This window comes from Hyperoodon ampullatus (assembly GCF_949752795.1).
Source record: "Hyperoodon ampullatus genome assembly, chromosome: 5".
Lineage (NCBI taxonomy): Eukaryota > Metazoa > Chordata > Mammalia > Artiodactyla > Ziphiidae > Hyperoodon > Hyperoodon ampullatus.
Genome location: NC_136918.1, coordinates 101,225,443 through 101,249,590, shown reverse-complemented (window position 1 = coordinate 101,249,590; position 24,148 = coordinate 101,225,443). Strand labels below are relative to the sequence as shown.

Sequence of the window (24,148 nt, the reverse complement as noted above, 5' to 3'; positions counted from 1 at the left end):
TGTCCTTGATGCTCCCTCACAGGCAGACCATTTTAAAATCTACCTCACGGGGAGGGGGAAGAGTAAGCTGGGAAGTAGTGAGAGAGCGGCATGGACATATATACGCTACCAAATGTTAAAATAGATAGCTGGGGGAAGCAGCCGCATAGCACAGGGAGATCAGCTCGGTGCTTTGGGGCCACCTAGAGGGGTAAGATAGGGAGGGTGGGAGGGAGAAGCAAGAGGGAAGAAATATGGGGATATATGTATATGTATAGCTGGTTCACTTTGTTATAAAGCAGAAACTAACACACCATTGTAAAGCAATTATACTCCAATAAAGATGTTAAAAAACAAATAAATAAAAAATAAAAATAAAAACGGCGAACTGGACAAAGGCCAGGGTCTTCTGGCTGCATTAAATGAGGGCAAGAAGTCAACACAGTTGAAACATATACTCCCAGAGGGTTCTTTGAAAATAAGAAGTATGTGCTTTTTTTTTTTTTTTTGTATTTAAGAAAAAATTTATTAGAATGTAGTTGATTTACAATGTGTGTTAGTTTCAGGTGTACAGCAAAGTGATTCAGTTATACATATATTCATTCTTTTCTAGGTTTTTTTTCTCATAAAGGTTATCACAGAATATTGAGTAGAGTTCCCTGTGCTATATAGTAGGTCCTTGTTAGTTATCTATCATATGTAGTAGTGCATGTATGTTAATCCCAAACTCCTGATTTATCCCCCTCCCCCGCCCCACCTTTTCCCTTTGGTAACCATAAATTTGTTTTCGAGTAAAAAAAAATCTACCTCACAATCATTATGTATCTCGTACATCTTTACAAAGTAAACTGTGGTATTTTGCAGAGGAGTCAACTCTCCCTCAAAGGAAAATTTTCATCGTTTTATGTCTTAAGTTGCTTCAACTTCAGTGTTACTACTGGGGAATCACTGAGTTTTGGAACAGTGAAGTTGATTCGGGATAAAAGATTGCAAACTTTAAAAAACAATTAATTTATTTTTCCTTTCACCCACAGGTCTACCCACGGATAGCGCCGGCATTTTGGCACTACCTGCGGGTAGAAGTGAGTAGCGGGTACTTGAATTCTCCCACCCTTGTTCCTTGCTTGCTGCTGGCCCGGTCTGATCTGATGTGCCCATTTTATTCAAGATGCAGCTGCCATTCTGTGTAAACGTGCTCTCTACGCCACCACCATTCCTTAGAGTTGGGTCAGAAATCCAAATCACCAAGAATACAAGATCATCATCTTTCTTAATAAGTTTCCAAATCAAGACCATATCATATGCATTATAATTGATGAAAAACGAAGCACTAAATTATGGAAAACCATGCTTGCACCAGTTCTTAATCAGTATTTTTGAGAGAGAATTCCTCAGCTTGACTTTACAGTGTCTCGAGGTAAAGGAAAATAACCCTGCTTCACTCCCCTTCTCTTCTCTTCTGTCTCCAGGACCACGAGCAGCAGCTCTCCTACTCCTCCACGAGGTCCAAGGCCCCCAGTGCCATCATCACAGGTCTCAAGCCAGCCACCAAGTACATTTTTCATATCCGAGTGAGGACTGCAACAGGGTACAGTGGATACAGTCAGAAGTTTGAGTTTGAAACAGGAGATGAAAGTAAGTTTCACACAAAGATATAAAATGAGATGTTAATTTAGTATGGTTCCAATGTGACCTGATAGTTGAAAATCTGATGTCCCAAATTTTGAATAGTCTCATCATGCAGGATTCCGTTCATGTAAATACTCATACAGTCGTTTCAGTTAATACTTTGGTGCTATCGTTAAATATTTTCATGAAATGCCTTGCTCTACCACAGTTGTAATGTGGCCTAAATCTGTCTCTTTATGCAGAATTCATCACTCAGGCCACAACACAGAGAGTCTCACTGGGTGGTGTTAGCCTAATTGTCCGCCAGTCTTGGTATCATAATGGGATACTAATGAATACTTGGAAGAGAGTAAAGCCATGAGCAAATGATTTTAGCAGTTAGTTCAAAATTATGCAGCTTTCGCTTGTTATATTAGATCAGTAAAAACAGTGGTCAGGAGACAAACTCCCCTGAAATGCACATTATAAGTTTAAATATTAGATGCATGGGCTTGATTAGAAACTCAAATTAATTTCATAGCGTCAACATATTGAAAACCAAAATGGGAGATGAGGGGAGTGAGGCGTTGCAAAGTCGTGTGACATAACATTAAATGGCATGTTCATTCTAAACCCAGTTCTACCACTGAATTATTTTTTCAATTTTAGAAATCCATCACATTGCTATCTTTGTAAGGATGATATAGGTGGCTTTTGCTATGTACTTTGATGGAAAAATATCTAAATACCTAATTATAATAAAATTCTGTTCCCATCACTGTTAAAATACCTGTATTTGCGTAAGAATTCAAGAATAGCAACTTTATTGTAAAAATTACTTATGAATAACAATAATAATGTCTACCATTTATTGAGCCTATTCTCATAGGTGCCATAAATGATGTGCAGTATTTTACATGTATTGTCCCTTTTAAACATTTCAACATCCAATGAGACCAGTATTATTTTCCTAATTTTACTTATGAGAAATCAGAAGCCTAGGGAAATTGAGCAACTTGTCAGATTCATGCAGATGGTAAGAAAGCTAAGATAAAATTTGAAAGTAAGGGCTATCTTCTTCCAAGGCCAGTACTCTACCATCCTGCCAAGTCCTTCCATTGGAATTATAAAATGCTAACGGTAAGACCACTGATTAAGCCACAATTCCCCCAGTTTATCACTCCCTGAAAGTGAAGCTATGTGAGTTTCTAACTATATGACAGAAGGAGTGTTTTGTTGTTGTTTTTAGGTTAATGAACAACATTGATCATAAGAACTTTTTCGTTACAACTATATCTAACTAAAAAGTGGAAAAGCACTGACATATTTAATTAAGAAGGAATACAGCTTAAGGAGGGAAAGTAAACAAATGAATAAAAAGAATACTTATAACCTGGATGTTTAATATCTGTGATAGTCATTTGTAATCCCACTGAAGACTATTGACTTTTCAAGCTAGAGATGAAATTATTGGGAGTGTAGTTATCACAAAACTCCATAATCAAAAGCAATATTCAAAAAATATCCCTGCTATGTCCTATTGACTGCTTTCTTCCCTGCCCACATGTCAAGACTTAATCTAGGTGCAAAGCCAAGGACACAATTCAAGGAAAGTTTGGTCCAGGGAAGAGTCACATCATTGTCTTGTCCAGGGTGTTTTTATTGTGTCTTATTTCACAGATGAAGAAATTCACCTAACTTTTTAAAAGTATGACATTTTTGAGTATTATATCATCAAGTCAGAAATGTACTCTCAAACTCATGGGTCTAAATCTAGATAATTCATTTATGTTTGTCTGGGACTTTTAGACAAAGCAATCTAGTCTAATAAGAAAATGTAAGTTCTGATCTAAATTTTAAAAATTGTATTTGGTTTTAACTCTAAATTTCAACTTATTGTACTTTCAGTACTAGAATTCTTTCAGATGTTATGTAAAAGATAAGTACTTTGAAACTCCGTAGCAGAAAGGTCCCATACTTACCATGACCCAGTATAATATTGATTCATTCAATGAAAAATATATAGGACAGTTAACATGTGCCATACTCTGCGTGAGTCTCTGGGGATAAAAAAGTAATAAGACCTGCAACCTCTGCCTTCGCATAATTTATAGTCTAGATTTGTGGGAGGAAAATGAAAGTTTCAATTAAAAAATACAAGGTTGAATGACATGTACTACCAGACAGATATGCAAAGAGTGCTACGAGAGCGTAGAGAAGCTGCCCTAATTCAGCATGAATAGATCATGAAGGTCTGGAGGATGAGATGCAGTGGCTCATTCTTTAAAGAAGGGTGATAAAGGAATAGCAAAAGCACTGAGACCTGAGACAGCATGAAAAATTTAAAGAAGAGCCAACTATTGGTGTGACTACAGTGAGGAGACATGAAAAATTAAATGGTGGGAGCTAAAAGCAGAGAACTATACAGGGGCCAAGAACAAGACAAAGTTGCTCTTTGGGCCATGTTAAGCTTATTGGGCTTTATGAAGAGATTGAAGATTCATGGGAGGATTTTAATTAGGGAGTAACATGACCAGTAACAAGTGCAAGACTGTCTGCTGAGCAGTTTACACAAATTATCTTTTTAATTCTGCTAAGATTATAACTCTTTTTAGAAACTTAAGTAGCTTTACCAAAATCTGATAACCAATGAGTTGAGGTGCAGGATTAGAACCCTAGAAGCACGTGACAGCAGCAGCAGACAGCAAACACCATATTCTGAATTACTGATTTATAAATGTCATGAAAGTGACTTTTATAACACCGTTGAAGAGACAACAGCGTTTGAGCAGAGTCTGAAAAATATGTTTGTGTAAACCTGGAGTTTGGGTGCATAGAGCGGCTCCCAAGTCAATTTACAGCCTGAGGAAAAATCATTTAAAGGATCATTTTTTATCTGGTTAGTTTTAAATTGCATTTTCAAAGCATGCTGTTTATATCCAGAGGAGAATTTCAATGAATAATGTCATAGTAGGATATGTGTAGGTTTACTATAAATTCAGGAATATAATGATATGAATCCAAACTGACAGCATCAGTCTTTTTCTCTACATACCCTCCTAGCGCATCTTTAAATTTTTATAGCTTTTGTTTTTCAAGTACTGTCTGAACTATTGTAATGTCAACTTTCTTATTAAAGTCTCTCTTCTGTATTATTTAATTAACTGACTTTATAATGCATAGAGATGGGGTGTGAAGTGGGGAGGTGAAATTAGGTACTCTCTCATTTGATGGTCTGGTTCAAATTTTTTAAAACAAGCAAAACAAAGTAGTTTACAATGTCATTCCCTTTAACCGTACCTATTTTACTTTGTTCAACTTTTAGTTTGCTAACAACCAATGAGACAATAATATAAAATATGAAACAATTCTTTTTCAAAATTATAATGTTCTTAACTGATTACTTGTACTCTACAAACACAGTGGCTTCATTTATTTTTTAACATCTTTACTAGAGTATAATTGCTTTACAATGTTGTGTTAGTTGCTGCTGTATAACAAAGTGAATCAGCTATATATATGCATATATCCCCATATCCCCTCCCTCTTGCGCAGCTCTCCCACCCTCCCTAGCCCACCCCTCTAGGTCATCACAAAGCACCGAGCTGATCTCCCTGTGCTATGCAGCTGCTTCCCACTAGCTATCTATTTTACATTTGGTAGTGTATATATGTCAGTGCTACTCTCTCACTTCGTCCCAGCTTACCCTCCTCCCTCCCCGGTCCTCAAGTCCATTCTCTAGTAGGTCTGCGTCTTTATTCCTGTCCTGCCCCTAGGTTCATCAGAACCATTTATTTTTAGATTCCATATATATGTGTTAGCACACAGTATTTGTTTTTCTCTTTCTGACTTACTTCACTCTGTAAGATGAAGTAAGATGGACACTAGGTTCATCCACCTCACTACAAATGACTCAATTTTGTTTCTTTTTATGGTTGAGTAATATTCCATTGTAAATATGTGCCACATCTTCTTTATCCATTCATCTGTGGATGGACATTCAGGTTGGTTCCATGTCCCGGCTATTGTAAATATAGCTGCAATGAACATTGTGGTACATGATTCTTTTTGAATTACGGTTTTCTCAGGGTATATGCCCAGTAGTGGGATTGCTGGGTCATATGGTAGTTGTATTTTTAGTTTTTTAAGGAACCTCCATACTGTTCTCCATAGTGGCTGTATCAGTTTACATTCCAACCAACAGTGCAAGAGGGTTCTCTTTTCCACACCCTCTCCAGCATTTATTGTTTCTAGATTTTTTGATGATGGCCATTCTGACTGGTGTGAGGTGATACCTCACTGTGGTTTTTTTTTTTTTTTTTTTTTTTTTTTTTTTTTTTTTTTTTTTTTTTTTGCGGTACGCGGGCCTCTCGCCGCTGTGGCCTCTCCCGTTGCGGAGCACAGGCTCCGGACGCGCAGGCCCAGCGGCCATGGCTCACGGGCCCAGCCGCTCCGCGGCATGTGGGATCCTCCCAGACCGGGACACGAACCCGCGCCCCCTGCATCGGCAGGCGGACTCTCAACCACTGCGCCACCAGGGAAGCCCCTCACTGTGGTTTTGATTTGCATTTCTCTAATGATTAGTGATGTTGAGCATCCTTTCATGTGTTTGTGGGCAATCTGTATGTCTTCTTTGGAGAACTGTCTATTTAGTTCTTCTGCCCATTTTTGGATTGGGTTGTTTGGTTTTTTTTGATGTTGAGCTGCATGTGCTGCTTGTATATTTTGGAGATTAATCCTTTGTCCATTGCTTCATTTGCAAATATTTTCTCCCGTTCTGAGGAGCTATCACCGTGACTCCTCTTGCTCTGTTTTTAGACCAGAGGTTGGATTTTTTTCCAGAGTCAGAATATGCTAGTGGAAACCGGCCAGCAAGTTTAAAGAGTACTAACTATGACTGTTAGCACTATAAAAAGAGCCTACTTGAACTATAGCTATTGGGATCCTCTTTTCCTAAGTCTATAGAACAACCTCATTCCCTATGTTATATAGGAAGAGAGAGAGAACAAGGGAGAGAGAATTGACTGATAGATCTATAGATAAGTAGGTAGAAAGTCACTCATATATAGTCACAAAACACTTTCTTTTTGTGTTTCAATACGGACGTTTCATATGTCTGCTAATCTCTCTTGGGACTAATAGTGTATAGCTAAATATTATGTTCACTAACAGCATTTATTAAACTTCTGTTGTGTACAGGTCTTTTGATTAGGTACTGTAATCGATCCCCCCATCTTTTTGGAATAGAGTTAACAAAATTACAATAAACTACAGAATCAGTAGTAAGAAAGTAAGAACACATAAATATTCCATGTGGATCTTCTCGAAAGATAGGTGAACAATAGATAGGTGTTAGAAGCTCTCAAATATAAGAATTTTCTCAAAATTAATATAAAATCCATATTATGCCCCAAAGTATCAAACACACCCACACGCACGCACACACACTGGCGTGCGTGCACACATACACACTGTCAAGTACAGGCCTTTTTGGCTTATATGAATGAAACAACAGAAAATTTTATCTGCCTCATATTTGTTTTTATTTCTGAGCTTATTTTCTGGAGAAAATGTGCTTCTTTTCAACGAAGAAAAAGATGAGAATTAAAATTGAAAAGTTATCTATATAACCAATAATGTTATCCATATCCTTACAAATTGCTTGAAAAATGATATTTGATTCAATTTTAACAATCATCTGTTAAAATTACACGTACATTGTTAAAAAGAAATAATTTAATGATAAGGCAGTCAAACATTTGTTTTCATTTAAAACACAACCAAGATTTATCTAATATTCAAATGTAATTTACAGAAACAAAAAATACTTTCATGGGTTCATTTTTTAAACCAAAATAAAATATATCCTGCTAGATTGCAGTCAACTTAAACATTTTACTTATATACTGTAAAACAGTTTGTGAAGCTATCAAAAGGTAGGAGAATCCATAGCTTAAAGCCAATTTTTGAAAGAAAACTGGAATTTTACACGTAATTTATCTCTTCCATTGCCTTAATGGTTATCCAAATGATCCAGGAGAGTTAATACACAGCCAACATATAAGCAATGCATTCCTTTTCCCTGAAAAGATTAATTACACCTTAAATTTTAGTAATATGTAAATTTAGGATTTTACCTGTAAGCTACATGAAGCACTTCTGTAGCACCAAAGCCACATCTGTCAGCATTTTAAAATATACCATTATTTACCCAAAGTAGTAATGATGGACTAGATTTATATCACTTAAATAACCACATAAAAGTCATTATGATCAACATTAACTAACCAAAGTATAAATTACTGAATCATGGCAAGTGTTTCAAATTAGAATCTTATGCCACATCTTACACATTTATACAAAAAGTGTTATGTTGATACAAATGAATAAATTTAATCACTTAGTTATTTCAAAAACACCCATAAAATTTAGCTGTTTTTAGTATGGTTTCATATTTAAGCAATTTGATTAGTTTTAACAATTTATGTGTGGAAATGATCCTGAAAATTAAGGTGCAAGATCGTGTCTCTAATTTCTTCTTCCTTAGTCTATTTTTCATGCCCTCATTTGACTAATTTTTCCATACTCAACTTTCTACACTTAAAAACTCCAAATCGTTGGGTATTTTCTACTGAATAAAATGTGAGTTTCTCAACAAATATTCAAGTCTTCCTCCAATCTAATCCAAATTGACATCGTTTCTGTTCTATTTCCCTCTAGTTAACATATACCCTGGGAAAATGTATAAATGCTCATGCACGAAATTTTCTGAATCTTCGTCATATCTAAGTTGTGTCTGTGACTTCCAACTGGCATATTCAGAACCCTATCACATTACAAATGGTCAGTCCGGCTCACATGCTACACCTTCTGAAGTGTTTTTGATCAATGCAGTGAGAAGTAATCACTCTTTCCTCAGACTTTCTGTAATATTTTATTGTGTGAGGGCTTACTTCTTTACTAAGTTGCTAGCACTTTGAGGTCAAGAACTGTCACCTGTGTATCTTTGTGTCTCATAAAATGTCTTATACATAGTTTCCAATACACATTTAATTAAATAAATGAAGAATGTGTAATTTCAAAATATGGAAGAATAGCATATTGCCTACCTGTCGAAAAAGAAAGAATCAAATATTTTTTTTGCCACAGGTAAGCAATATTGCTTGCTATATTTTGGGTAACAAGCTGTAACTGATTTGAGTCATGTAGAAACATGATATATGCAATTTTAATTACAAATTAATTGTTAATTCTAAAATTTGGGGGTATTTGAGATAGAGTAAAATAACTTTTTTGTTGTTAAATAGATATCCCTCCTTACACACCTTTTTAAAAAAAATCTCTATGATGTTTGATCCAGTCTATTGGTTGAAACCCAATCTGTACTGCTTTAATTACCAAGGATGAAATTAGCTACATCATTATTAACAGCAGCCAGAAACTTGGGGATGATTATTAATGGTGAAGCATGAAGCAGAAAGAGGGCCAGCTGACCCTGGTGGAGTAATAAAAAAGTTAATTAATCAAGAAGGAGGCAGATTTCATATTTATGAGTCTACCCAGAGGAGGATGAATTCCAGTATATCAGACTTTAATTTGAAATAATCTTCAATCAATAGCACACTTTCAATGTTGGCAGCCGTAGCTGTCTAAACAGAAACATCAGTAGGAAAGAAAAATTTTCTAGCAGTTAGGTTGTCTGAATATAAATTGGCCTACCTTATGACACAATGAAGACCTCTTGTAAGTCTTTTTGCTGAAGCTAGCTGGATGCTTATTCAGCATGTCATAAAGGAAATCCCTGCTTTGGTTAGGAGGTTGTGATAGAAGTTTAATGTAACTTCTAACATTGATATTTTATAAAAACAGATAATATTTAGTGAGTTCTAATTATGCTTCAAACACTATTTAATTCTTTATGGCTACTAATATACTTACAACCTTTGAAGGGGGTGCTATTATCATGCCTATTTTATGGATTAGAAGACAAACACAAAGATGTTTAGTAACTTACCAGGTCCTCACAGCTAGTAAGTGTTAAAATAGGGGTATTGTGGCATTAGACTCTTTTCATGCTTGGAACCAGGACTGAGTTCCCTTTCTACTCATTCAGTGTTTTCACTTTTCTTATTCAGGTTGGTCATTACTTCTAATTTTCTACATGATTATTTCTTATTCTTACCTCCAATACTCCACTCTTCCTTAACTAATTATATTCCTCCTTAGAATAAAATGTGTTTGATTTTCAGAAAACTATAATTATTTACAAACCACCATGCATCAAGTTCAGAGGGTTATCTGTGTTTTAATGTAGATTTATGGATTAATGCACACATGGTACACCTAGTATGCCATTCTAAAGGGGCAAAATAATGCAGTTAGTCTGATTACCTTAAATGAGCTGGGACTTGATGAAAAGTAACTATTTGTGTAGAAAATGGAAGTCTCCTTTTAAGAAGCCTGCATTGACAAAAATATTTTGCTTCAGTTTTGCACGGATCCAAAAAAGATTTTAAATGATGGGAACCGGGCTTATGCACCAAAGGACAGATTGAAGGCCTTAATATGAAAAATATTAAAGATTATAACTTTGCCAAATGGGCTGGAAAGAAAATCATTCACTATTAACAGGTACTTAGAAGTTGTAAAATGTGTATATCAATGTGCAGTGTTACAATTTGGATCATATTTAAAAGGGAACTAACAAACAGCAATGGATCTATTTCTTAAAACAGAATATAGTTTTATTTTAAGCCAATAACCTGCAGCAACAGACAGAAAAATATGATTTCTTTGGGATATAAGCCATCATCCCTTGACTAGAATTTTTTTTTGAGATCGGGAGCCATTTCTTATTCATTTTTTACTTCATGTATTGTTTTGCATGTGCCTGACAAATAGAAAAAATAAACAAAGATAAATAATATATGTTCTCTGTCTTCAAGAAGCTCACCACTCACCTCACTAGAGGCTCTTGTAACAGAGTTCCTTATTTATGTCATTCCCAAAGTCTAATTTTAATTTGACTTGATTTGAGATGAGATGGATTGTTTCTATCAGCCATCATATAAATTGCCTGAATTTTTCTGTCAAGCTATTTGACTTTTCAACCTTGAATTCTTTAACAGAGCAAAAAATGTTCTTAAGACATTTTAAATTGCTCCAAATTTAGTGAAAAATATATTCTCTATGTAATACTTGAAGATTTAGAGCCATTCTTTAGACTACACAAATCAGCTGTATTGACTTCTATTGTAAAGTGGTTTTTTAATGTCATATTTTCGTTGTTAGAAAAGCATAAAGGGCAAAGCAAAGATAAACCTAATCTCTTAATATAACCATATGGAACCTATCTGGAACTGCTCGTATGTTTCTTAATTATGGTTGACCTCTCACCCTCATCTGTTGCATGATCATTTACTATTCTCAGGACAGGGTTGGGAGTATTGTGATGTTCAGTCATTGCTTCTAGAACGCGTTAGGGTAGTTCCAGCTAGCTGTAGGGTGATGCCCAGTGGCAATACATAGATGTGGTTCATACAGGCAAAGGGTAGAAACACATGATGCTGGGATGAAAGTGTCCTTTAGAAGCCATGGACTGCAAGGATGACACAGCACAGGGCCTTGGTTCCTTTCATAACTTTATTTCCTATTTCCTGATTGAATTCTATCCACCTGGTAGTCCATCGTTTCCAGAGCTGAAAAAATTTGAGAGTTGAATGAAAGAGTTGTCAAAATATCCAAGTCAGGTGAAAAGTACTTTATGGAAAGTACGTAAATACTAAATACTATCTGCCGATGTCAAAACATAAAGATATAACATAGTTTGAATTGTACTTACCACGGTACCAGTATACAGTAAAAATAATTTTAAATTATCTAACGTAACATCTTTTAAATGTGTATTAACCCAATGCAAGGCATCTATCTGCTTTTGCCTTTATCTCACTGTGAAGTCCCAATACTGAATGGACAGATGTTTATAAAATAAACCCAGCCAGCTCTACCAAGGCCTGTGTGAAGAATCAAGAAGCAGCTTAAGTATTTGCGTTACATTTTACTTTTTCAAGGGAAACAGTAGTTCAGTGAATTTAAATTGAGTAATAAGAATTCTTGGCAAAATAATAGTAGGAATCTTTTAAAAGATTTAGCTGTGTGTGCACAAACCTGAGCAAGACACGCATGAGCGCATTACCGACTATGCAACAGGCAAAGAAGCGGAGTGCGGCAACCTTGCTGCCAGTTATAAAACAGCTGATTTACAACAAACTGAATCCATATTCTCTTAAGCTTTGGGAAAACTGAGCATCCTTTAAAAAATGCTCTTGCACTGTAGGTATTCTTTTAATTAAATAGTTCTATATGCTGTATACAAAACAGAAGAGCAGACTAAATGATTTTTTTCAACAATCAGTTTCAGCATTTCTGTAAACAATAAACATTGCAATATGACTTAATGAAGTTAGCATACATATGTATATTTATATATACATATATATGTGTATACCTATACATTATACATATACTTATGTTCGTATATTATATATGAATATATAATATACATATATTATGCATTTTTACACACTTCCTATTCTCATTCTGAGATGAAGGAATGAAATTGGCAATGTTTTCAATAGTGTTGCATAAGCTGTTATCCTTGGAAGTAAAAGGGCTTATTTCTAAATCTGATACAAAATTTGTTCCAAATTTGACGTGATGAGAAAGAAAGTGAAGGGCACTTGAAAGGAAGCAGCAAAAGCTAAAGAAGGCAGAAGAATGTTCAGTTGTTCGATTTATTTCCTCACTCCACTCCATCAAAAAATATTAATGAGGGCCAGATATAAAGGCAGGCACTGGGGATTCAAAGATGAAAAGAATAAACTTGTTCTTGACTTTCACAAAAGTTAGTTGAGAAGTTCAGATAATTACACAAGATTACAATACAGGGTTACATGCGATGCTTCAAGGGGCACAAGGAGAAAAATCCAAACAAACGTGTCAAGGAAAGCTTCCAAAAATAAATGACGTCTTGAAGGAGACTTTAAAGTTAAATAAAACTTAACTGTGAAAATGATGGGGATGGAGGGTGAGATAAGAGGGTTGGGGAGTCTCTCGTGTGTGCAGGTAGAGATGAAAGAGTATGGAACTTTCTAATAACTGAAAATTTCAGTATGCCTAGGACTGTGGTTCTCAAAATGTGCACCCTGCACCAGAAGCATCCAGCAACACCTGGGAACCTGTTAGAAATGCAAATTTTCAGACCCCACCTCAGACTTACTGAATCAGAAACTCTGGGGTGTAGGGGTGGGACCCAGCATTCTGTTTTAACAAGCACTCCAAGTAATTCTGATGCACAGTCTAATTAGAGAGCCAGCTTTCATCAGAGGGTACAAGGATAGGGGTAAGGAATGATGGGGGTGATGATCTTGGTACAGGAAATATAGGCTAAGGGGCTGGATTCATAGGCAGGGGCCATACCATGCCGTCCCTTACCTTGCTACTGAAGCTGAAACCTTCCTGAGTTTTTATTTTTCTTCCAGTTATTTGTAGTTTTGGAGACAGGCAAGGCAGTCAGAACAAGCTTTCCATAATGGACTTTCCTGGAACCATTGCTAACACATCTCATTATTTCCTCACCTTCATTTTATCCACACTAAAAATAAATCCTTCCAAATATCTTTTTCATTGTCATGCCTATAGCTGTCATAACTTCCAAATTCCCCAGAGACTATTTTAGCCTTAAGAATTCACCTACAGAAGGCGCTGGAACCCTGGGAATTATCAATTTAAATTCTAACACATGCTTGCTCTCTGCCAGCTCGTAAGCCTGCATATTTCTCCTTGACAGTTCATATTTGGTCTCTGGACTTTCAAGACACAGTGAATTATGACCTGCTCACCAGAGCCTCCTGAGAAAACTGGAGCTGAGCCACCCCATGCCCAACCTTCAGCGAAAATTGGTCAGTCCTGGTTATTGAAAAAATCGTGGAAATTAAGTTATCTGGGAAACTTCATGAATCTAGATATCATAGAGGTAAAGGTGATATGTTAGCAAAGCAAAGTTAGACGCCAAGACTAATGTGCCACACAAATGTGTCACTGACTCATCCCAGGCTAGGTTACTTGGTTGTTTGTTCTAATTGGTAAAGGAAAATGATACATTCAGGTAGGCAACATAGGACTTGGTATCTTGGCTTATGAGGATTTCTCCACTCCAGACCAGTCTGGATCAGCATCCAAGCTCTGCTACTCCATAGGTATTAGTACCTAAGGAGGGCAATTTAGTCTGTTTAAGCTTTAGTTTTCTCATCAGGAAACTAGAAATGTATTCATTTGTTTGTACACTGATTCATTCAACAAATACCTGTGAGAACCCATTCTGTATTCTTTACTAAGTACTATTCTACGTGCTAGGGATACAACAGAAACAGACCGAGATCCCTGCTGTTCCACAGCTTACATTCTAGAGAGGAGAGAGACAATAAACAGGCAATAAGTAAGATATTTAGAATGTCAGGTGATGCAGAGCTAAGGTGTGTTGCCTCAGTCTCCCCTTCAGGACCCAGGCATTTATTCCTTCAGTTCATGGGAGCGCTGCTTGCTGAAGACTCACAGCTGAATTCCTTTCCCAACATTGCCTCTGTCCAAAAGAGGCTGAATGCCCCAGAGACATCTCCTCTCCCCAGGGGCAGTCAGAATTCAAGACTGGTCAATGAGAAACACAAAGATTAGTCCCATCACTTCAATTCAGGACAACTGTGAAGGGCCAAGTCAGCTCCAGAACTCCCTGAGGTCGGCTGAGGTCTTTGTAGCCACCACATCGCAGTTCAGCTGCTCCATTTTCCCATTTCTGCTTCCCTCACTGCCCCATGTGTCGGTACTGAGGTCACTCTTGAGTAAACCTGTAGCATGCAGAGCCCCACTGCAGAGTCTGCATCCCAGGAAACTCCATCTAAGACAGATGATGAGAAGTGCTCTGAAGGAAAGTAAAGCTGAGGGGAGGTTAGGGAGTGCCTCCCTCCTCCTGTGGTCGTGAAATGTTAGCTCTCACTATAATTCTAATTTGGGGGACTTCCCTGGTGGCTCAGTAGTTAAGAATCCTCCTGCCAGTGCAGGGGACACGGGTTCGATCCCTGGTCCAGGAAGATCCCACATGCTGCAGAGCAAATAAACCCCGTGCGCCACAACTGCTGAGCCCGTGAGCCACCACTACTGAAGCCCGCGCGCCTAGAGCCCGCGCCCTGCAACAAGAGAAGCCACCGCAATGAGAAGCCCGCGCACCGCAACGAAGAGTAGCCCCGGCTCGCCGCAACTAGAGAGAGCCTGTGCGCAGCAACGAAGACCCAACGCAGCCAGAAATAAATAAAATTTATAATCCTTCGTAGAGAAGGGCCTTGCCCTTGGTCCTGAAGAAGAGGAAAGATATAAAGAACAAGCATAAAGGAAAGCATAAAGATCAAGGAAATTTTTTATGATAGCAACTGATTCGAGCAATTCAATTTGGCAGATATTTCACAAATAGACAACTAAAGAAGCAGTAAAGAAGAATTTTGGTTAAATGCTTAAGCTTTTCCCCACACTCACTACTGAGGGCCCAGGCTCAATACCTGGTCAGGGAACTAAAGTTCCACAAGCCATGGGGCACGGCCAAAAATTTAAAAAAAATTTTTTTAATTAATCAATTTTTTTAAAAAGAGCTCAAGCTTTGTATTGAACCCTGGACTTAGATCTTTATCGCTTTCTAGATATCAGACCTTGGGCAAGTCAGTAAACCTCCCTGTGCCTCAGTTTCTACATCTGGAAAGTGGAGAGAATACCACCTACTTTCTAGTGTTGTTCTGAGTATGCAGTGACTCAGTACTTAGCAGACTATCCAGCAGTCATGTGGTTAGAGCTCAGTATTGGTTATTAATACTGATTTTATTGGTATTAATTTTCAACTCTAACATTCCATTCTAGCAAATTCAAAACTATTTAAAAAACAAAACAAGGAGTTCCCTGGTGGTCCAGTGGTTATGACTCCACACTTCCACTGCAGAGGGAGCATGGGTTCGATCACTGGTCAGGGAAGTTCCACGTGCCACACAGTGCAGCCAAAAAAAAAATTAATTCATTCAAAAAACAAAACAAAACATTATTCTTTATTATCTTCTTGCATGTAGACATTTTACAATGGCAATCAAGTCGTTCTCTGATTTCTCCCTCTGACATTTATTTTTCATGCCCATTAGCTAACCCTTGAGACTAGTTGGCTAGTCTTAGTGTTAGCTTTTGTTTAACTTTTATAGGTGACATATAAGCATGAGTGAGATTCCCCAAGATGAGCTGGCCTTCCAGGGGTTATGCACTGAATTGGATTCAGCCAAGGAAGCTCCACACTTGAACTTGTGAGATACCAGATCTTAGCCAGCATAGGAGGCAAGTCAGGGAGCCTCCATCAGTTCCATTCCAACAACATTATCTTGTGGACCCAGAACCACTGTCTCTCCTGTTCCAATGGTAATCAAATTATTTATGGGTTGGGCCATGTTTCTTTTAAATATTTAAATTACAAAAAGTCTTAATGCCAACAGACAGTATAGCATAATGGTTAGGAGGTCAAACTCTAGAACTAGGCTATCTGTATTTAAATCTGGTTCTGCCACTTCTATCTGCATAACCATGGACAGGTTACTTAACCTCTCTGTGCCTTAGTTTCTCCAATTATAAAGTGAAGCTAATAATACTATCTCATATGATTGTTTTGAAGATTAAATAGGTTGATACATGTGAAGTGTTTAGAACTGTGGATTACATACATAAGCACTTTAAAAGTGTTAGTTATTAAAATAATTACTACCCTTCCTCTGAGAGGGACTCCTTCACTGAGTCCAATATGAATTTTTGAATGAGCCTGTGCTGTGAATCAGCTGCCAGTCATCTCCAAAAAAAAAAGAAAGAAAAAAATTAAGAAGGAATAAAAAGAATGTAATTCTGGCAAGAAACCTCCCTTAGGTTACCCTCTGTGGAATCCTCTTCAGTTTTCAAGTAGAAATGACATGATTTATGCACCCATGGCCACCTACCCCAGTATAAATTTTTAAAATTAAATAAATAACAACTGATTTCCTTGCAAAAGAATAAGCAACCCACAGAAAATCACATTTATCTATATATTGAAAACTATATTTTGACTCAGAATAGGTATTAGTTATGCTATTACTTCTATAAGTACTAAGCATAGAATATCCTATTTGAGGAAAGATTTTACTTTTTCAAATTATGAAATAGATGCAGATTTGAGAATTGTTGAACTTTTATAAAATCACATTTTTACTTGCATAATGACTAGAAAGAGGGATACTCCATTCTTTTCCAAATAAACCTGTGTTGCCTGGCAGACAGAGCACCAAGTGGAAACATACCAAGGAGCCTTAGGGTTATCTAATTGCCCTTAGCACATTCTTTCTTCTGTCATGTTCTGTACTGCAACTCAGAATGCCTTTTGAATCCTTCTAAATTGTTGACAGCTAATTTCTGTCCATTAGAGACCCACTTCTCACTGTTGTATTTATCCGTCTTAAGAGCTGCATATTTTTATAGCTAGCTAGCTGTATTTTTGTCATTTTCCCTCTCTCTTCTTGCTTAACTGTCCACTGTGCTGATAGATTTCAAATTGTATTAAACATAAACATGCAGTTAAGATACCCAATTAACACTCATGGTGATTTTCTTTTAAGTTATGTACCTTTACAATTGCTATTTGCTTGAATTCAGCAATAGTTTTATGGATTATAAAAATATATCATTCATGATTAGACTCTACCCTACCCTTGAGATTATTAATAGAAGCAGACAATATAAATTTAACAAGTTTTTATTTAAAAAACAAACTTCACATGAAACTGTCTCTGTCACCATTTTCTCCAGTGTTCTTACTTCTTAAGATAAATACTTTAGTACTTACAGAAAATGAAGCCCACAAGTGAATAAATAAGAAGTTGATACGTTAATACTATCTTTGCATTGATCTGTGACATCCAGAGACCTCTAAGTCCTTAGAACTTGCATACATAAGGAGAGAAGGGGCATCTTACTTAGTCCATGACTGGGAAGATATTTGAGGGAGTCTCATATGCAACTTTAGCTTCAGACTTCCAATAGCTTATACTGTGGAAATTGGGGGATTAGGACAGGTGAAGAATGCCAAAACTCAGTAAGGAAAATAAAAGCAATGAGAAGAATACTTTCTGTCAATCTTCAGAAGAGAAGCGGTGTAGAAAAACTTACTTGGGCTTCCCTGGTGGTGCAGTGGTTAAGAATCCGCCTGCCAACGCCGGGGACATGGGTTCGAGCCCTGGTCCGGGAAGATCTCACATGCCGCAGAGCAGCTAAGCCTGTGTGCCGCAACTACTGAAGCCTGCGTGCCTGAAGTCTGTGCTCTGCCATAAGAGAAGCCACCGCAGTGAGAAACCCACGCACCATGACGAAGAGTAGCCCCCACTCGCCGCAACTAGAGAAAGCCTGAGCGCAGCAATGAAGACCCAATGCAGCCAAAAATAAATGCATAAATAATAGATAAATAAATAAATAAATAAAAGAACTAAAAACATTTTTTGAAAAGACTTACATTTTAAAAAAAAAAGAAAAACTCACTTGAGGTTTTATATGTGCACCTCCATTGCCAGGGGGAAAAAAGTACTTAACACATGAATCAGTCAATCTAGTAAGTATATGGAATTTAGAAATTCTTCTCATGTGTTTTAAAGGGGATAGAAGTGACCTCTGTTACACCTTTTGTTAATCATCTAGAATTAATCAAGAATATTGTTTAACAGAACACACCCAAACATATATATAACTAATCTAAATCATTAGTATCAATTATTAGAGTTAAGAGAGAATTATAGCTATAGTCACATTTCATGTTTTAGGGAGAAAACTGAATGCTTGCTGAATGCTTTTTCCACATATATGCTAACGTATCTAAATTGCCCTTAATTTTTATGGGGATGCTTTCTCGGAAAGCTTGGTTAACTAAACAGAGGATTGTTGATTCTTTCACTTGCAATTCTCTTCTCCCTAAAAACATTCCAGGCAGTTTAAGACACATGTACAAAATGTTTCATAACTTAGAACTAGACGTAGAAAATTAGATCCATTAAAAACAAGAAGGAACAAAGTCTTGTCTTGATAATTATTACTAGAGATGTATGTGTGCACCATCTCTGCCTCTGAGATTTCTGGCAGCAGCCAGAGAATAGAGAGGTGATCACACTTTTATAATATGAAGCACAATTGCTATAGGAAATATGTATGGAGGGCATTGAGGATAATGGCCTCAAGCAGAGCTTTTTCACCAAATGAAGGAGTTTGTTTCATGTGGTATTTTCTGACCACAACCTTTGATAGAAGACCTGACGGAGGTAAAGTGTCACTGATTGAAGGTGGTTTTCGCATGGTGGTATACCATGAGCTAAGTTAAGGAAAAAGAGATACAAGAATATCCCAGACAGGACTACAGTGGAAACATGGGGAGTAAACCTAGGCTTCAAAAAGGACTGAAACAAGAAATCGGAAGACTCTTGACATGAAAGCAGCCAGTCTTTTTCTTGTTCTACACAGCCACTCATCTCTGTTTCTCTCTCGAAAGACTCTTTTTCCCTGAATCTGTGTTCATTTAGGAAAGGATATCTATCTGCCCCATGACTTGCAAACTCACATTTCTGCTTCATTTCAATCATGGATCAAAACTGCTAAACACTGTGAATCCTAATCTCAAATTCCTGGAAGAGAGACTGTGAGTGGCCCAGTTTGAGTCATATCTCCATCCCTAATCCAATTCATGTCTGGGAGCCAGAGACAGAACAGTCTTCCAAAGCCCTACCCTGGGGTAGAGGCAGTTTTCAGAGACAGGGCTGAACAGATATCCTAAGAGATGCTTACTAAGAATTTTAAGGTTAGTCTTTAATGAGTGCTTAGAATGTGAATTCTCTATTTTTGTATTGAGGGATGGTGCAAGTGCTTTAAAAATAAGATGAAGAAGATGCAGAAATCTTTCTGCTATTAAAGCCAAGATGCCCAACCAATATTTTTGCTCATGCAAAAATAAAATCTCCCCACATTTGCACTGAAATGGGCTGCAGGCAAAGCAAAGATTGTCCTTAGGAAGCAGATTTGGATCTCCTCCCACAATTAAACGTACTCTCGATCGAAAGCCTGGAGTTCCACACCACAGGGTACTGTGGGAAAAAAAGATGATTCTGGCCTGGAAAATTTTCAAAGCAAGTGTTCCAAGTCATCAAAAAGAAGCCCAAGGAGGACTGCTCCCATGGAAAAAGTTATATATTGAGCTGCACATTTCTGCAGCATGCTTTCCAGGATAAGCTATGGAAAAAGTATGTTGTACAAAATGGAATAGGTTGTCTAGTTTGTAGAGTTTTGATCAACTGCCTTTTGTCTGCCAAAGAAAATGATTTTAGTTTTGATAAAGTTGATGATTATACAGTTCTTTCTGAAGCAGTAGAATGACCGAATTATTTGTATCCAGAAATCAATTCTAGTTGTTGAAAATGAAACCCATATCATCAACATATAGGAAGAGGTTTATCTTTCTGTCTACCAAGATGGCACATATGCAGTTTGTCTACAATCAGTATCAAATTGTGAAGATATTGGTTTAAAAGATGAATAAATAAAACACAATGCCTGTTTATATTACATGAAATTGTGAATGGGTATGTCAGGAAAATTTTCCCCTTTAGTTCACCATTCTTTTAGAGTGGCATTTACTCTCATTTTTTTGGAATCATAATACTAAGCCTCAGTTTTAAGTTAACTTGATCCTCTAGGCAATGAATTAAAAATTTAGTGGAAGATATATATATTCAAAGCAAACAGTCTTATTTTCTTGAAAATACTAACATTAAATAGTAAAGTAATACTGTGCCCAAAACCCTCTTGCTTCTAATACAAAATATTTAACTTGGAGACCTCACTCATCGTTTAAGGGAAAGCAATTAACATAAGTAATTGAGGGACTGAGAAAATTGAATCGAGCCATAGTTTTGTAGGACTATAGGTTGGCCCTTTTTAAAATAGGGTTGATTCTCCTTGAATCTTTCCAGAACCAATTATAGTGATTGGTTAAAGGTTGAGGTAAATAGTTTGGTGTTATTCAGAACAGGCTTCAAACAGTTTCAAACAATGATCCAAAAACTTGCCCTACAACTTATTTGCTTTCAGGGGATGATCAAATGAGTTCTGGCATAAGGGGTAACAGGTCCCTGTTAGATGTCTGGGATCTAAATTACTTGGGACACCATGCTTGGGTCCATAAAACTGAGAGAAATTACACTCCCACCCCAACATTGCTGGTTTCTGTGCTTTCACAAATACTTCTACTGAAGCCATATAAGGGACAACTGTAGCCTCAAATCTGCTTTATCATTAACTGAGAAAATTAGGTAAAGGTCTTCCACAGGAATTTGTTTAGCTCCAGATTTGGTAGTAATGAGTTTATAATTAGATGGGTTTAAATTGGGCAGATTCTTCCACAATCTGATTTTAACATGCTGTCACGCTAAACTTGCCAGAAATGTCAGTTCATTTGTTTTTTTTTTTTGGTTTGTTTGTTTTTACATCCATGCAATTTTTAGTAAATCAGTGCATGAGATCCATTAAATATACGCTAGACAGGACTGATTTCCCCCTGAATCTGTCTATTAAAGGAAAAAAATAAAAAGGAATCTTTTCAGGCAGAGCATTTGATATTCTTTGTATAACAAAATGTTGTTTTATAAAAGTAACTGACCCCCCCATCCCATTTCACCTTATCCTTCCTATCCTATCCATCTCATTGTGGGGACAAACATACTCAGGAGGCTGTGGTCAACATCAAACTTTAAAAAAAAAAATAGTAAATGGAGATAGAAAACATCCAGCTCAAGCAACATAATAAACAATGAGAAATTATTAGTACCTAGTTTGGAAATAAAAAGACCCACTTACCCTCCTGTCCTCTCATATTAGGATATGCATGTGGAAAAATACAACCAAATTCTTTCCTCTTTGGTTCATTATATTAAATAGAACTATCAGTTTCAAGTAACAAAACCCCAACTGGCTTAATAAAAAGTGGGACTTTATTGCTTTATGTAACCAAAGTCAAGGAGTAGCATGAGATTCAGGCCAAATCCAGGCTCTCCAACTATGTTCTCAATACTTTCTTGGTCTCAGTTCTGCTTTCTTCTCTGTTGGATTTATCTGCAGGCAAGTCCTTCCCATATATATACATGAGTTTATATCTCCAGTAAAAATGGCAATTCTGATGAAACTCACATCTCCATCACCTCTACCTCTGAACCTGAGTACGAATGGTAGCCTGAGAAAAACATAAGCATGATGTCAATTTAAATTTTCATGATCCATCCCTTGGCTCTCTCTCTCCAACCTCCTATTCAGCCTCTTGATCTGTGTCTCAGACATCCCAAAGTACACAGAAACAACAACTCAAGATGATGAGCTATTTTGTGTCTCCATATTTATGAGGTCATTTCTTCAAACCAGAATGTCCCAATATCTACTCATCACCTTGGTGACGTGCAAATTTATTCTAATCATTCTAGCTTTAGCTTAGGAATCACCTCCTTTATAAACCTTCCTTCACTTCTTCCCATCAAGGTTATTACTCTCCTACTCTTCCCTCATTACCTTCACATGTACCTCCATTTTAGCAACAATTTTATTATATTACAATTAAGGCTTACATCTGTAACCCCTTCGCTAAAGAGAAACTACTATGAAGACAGGAAAATATGCTTTAGTTTTCTTTGTCTCCCCAATCCTTATATCATAGTGTTTAGCACATTCTACATGATTAATATTTTTGTTGTTTTTGAATGAATAATGTGTCAGTGAAGAGGATTTCCTCAAGAAAATCTATACAACTTTTTCTAAGTAATCAATCTGTGTTTCTTATCAGGATTTTTTCTTTAAATATTTTTATGAAAAATCGATCCTAAATAAATCTTTTATTTTATAAGCCTATGAAATTTGTGATCTCTATACATTTAATTACAAACCTACTTAACCTCAAACCACACTAACCTTTATATTAAAAGCTATAACCTCAAGTGCATATATATGCCTACCAATATGTAAATATCCACTATTATTATGATGATACTTGTTGAATAGTGTTTGAAATTGAACATAATAGGTTCCAGATCAGTATTCCAGGGAATTTGTGGAATTTGTAAGGAAATTCTGTTGTACACTGGATCTTTAAAGAAAATGATGAAATATGTACTTTGGCAACATGAGTATTTCAATTGCAAAAAGAAAATGTTATCAAAGATCTATCTCAACTGCCAGTAACTATATGAAATATAGATAATTACAAATTAAACTCTTGACATTTAGAATGTTAACAGTAGTTCCAGGTGTTTAAATGCCTCAATCTCTTTTCTTTGTTCTTTGATATTTGTCACATGAAGCCTACCTGTAGCAAGGCATGTTGACCATTTATTAATGCAGACAAAAATCTCTTTAAAAAAAGAAAAAGACAAGTGTTTCATCATGCTACACTACCTGCCTCTGCTTCTGCCTCTCCATCAAGTTGTACACATTCACATTTTCCAATTATCCCTGTGTCATTTGGCATTTTTATCTGACAAGTAAATTAAGGTCATCAAGAAGAGTGACTCTTGAAGTCTTCTGTGTCCCAATGTAGCCACAGTTTGAAGTACTGAATTGCATTGTTTCTGGAGAAATGACAGAGCAGTGGAGGAAAGCACGCATGTGGAATAATTTTCTGAAAAAGTGTAATCCCAGCTAAGGGTCTTTACTTCAACAGAAATGATTCATGAGGTTTGTTTCCATCCAGCTGAGAAGAGAATTCAGTAACTGGCTTACTAGAGTGTATCAGAGAGTTTCTTGCTATTTTTTCTCTCTCTTTATCTAGCTCACTATCTCTCTCTCTCCCTCTCTCTCGTATACCAGTCTTAGGGATATTTTTCCTTTTGGTAGATGACACCAAATGTTGAATGAATATAAAAGGAACATGTTAGTACAATCTCAGGCAATACTTCTTCCTCTAAATAGCTACTTCATTCAAACCCTAGGCTGGGATATTTGAATAAAGAAGTTTATTCACACTATTTTCTATTAATCTATCTTTGAACATATTAGATGCCAAAATACAAAAGTGTAGGGGAAATTTTGTGTCACTAGAACATTTTTAAGCATTAATATTACCAAACAAATCATACATGAAAACTTTTTATAGTCAGAGATGTTTAATCCTTATATCTAGAATGTGTTCTTTATCTCTTCTTCATGAAAATATGCATTTATTAATCCCTATACTGTGTAAGGCACTATGCTAATCCCATGTGATACAGAAAGGAGAATGATATTATTTCTGCCCTCAAGAAGCTTATGACATAGTTGAAATGGGCCAAAAAATGGAAATCTTCAGAAAATGAATCATTTTTGATAGTTGAAGTTTTCAGACAGAGGTTTGGTCTTTAAAGTATTATTTTTATAATTTTTAAATATTTTGAATATTTTTCTAATTCTG

The 24,148-nt window shown here is 36.6% G+C and overlaps 1 protein-coding gene across 4 annotated transcripts in view; it reads left to right on the top strand.

Annotated features, from left to right (window-relative positions):
- EPHA6 (EPH receptor A6) overlaps positions 1–24,148 on the top strand; it is a gene marked incomplete at both ends in the record, with an annotated part of 853,969 nt that overhangs the window by 564,814 nt on the left and 265,007 nt on the right. For 2 of the 4 annotated variants that reach the window (XM_079704140.1, XM_079704138.1), the window contains 2 exons: positions 1,014–1,061; positions 1,449–1,614. In XM_079704140.1, the coding sequence (XP_079560266.1) occupies positions 1,014–1,061; positions 1,449–1,614 (214 nt within the window). The remainder of the gene's footprint in view (positions 1–1,013; positions 1,062–1,448; positions 1,615–24,148) is intronic. The other 2 variants (XM_079704141.1, XM_079704139.1) reach the window with 1 other exon arrangement.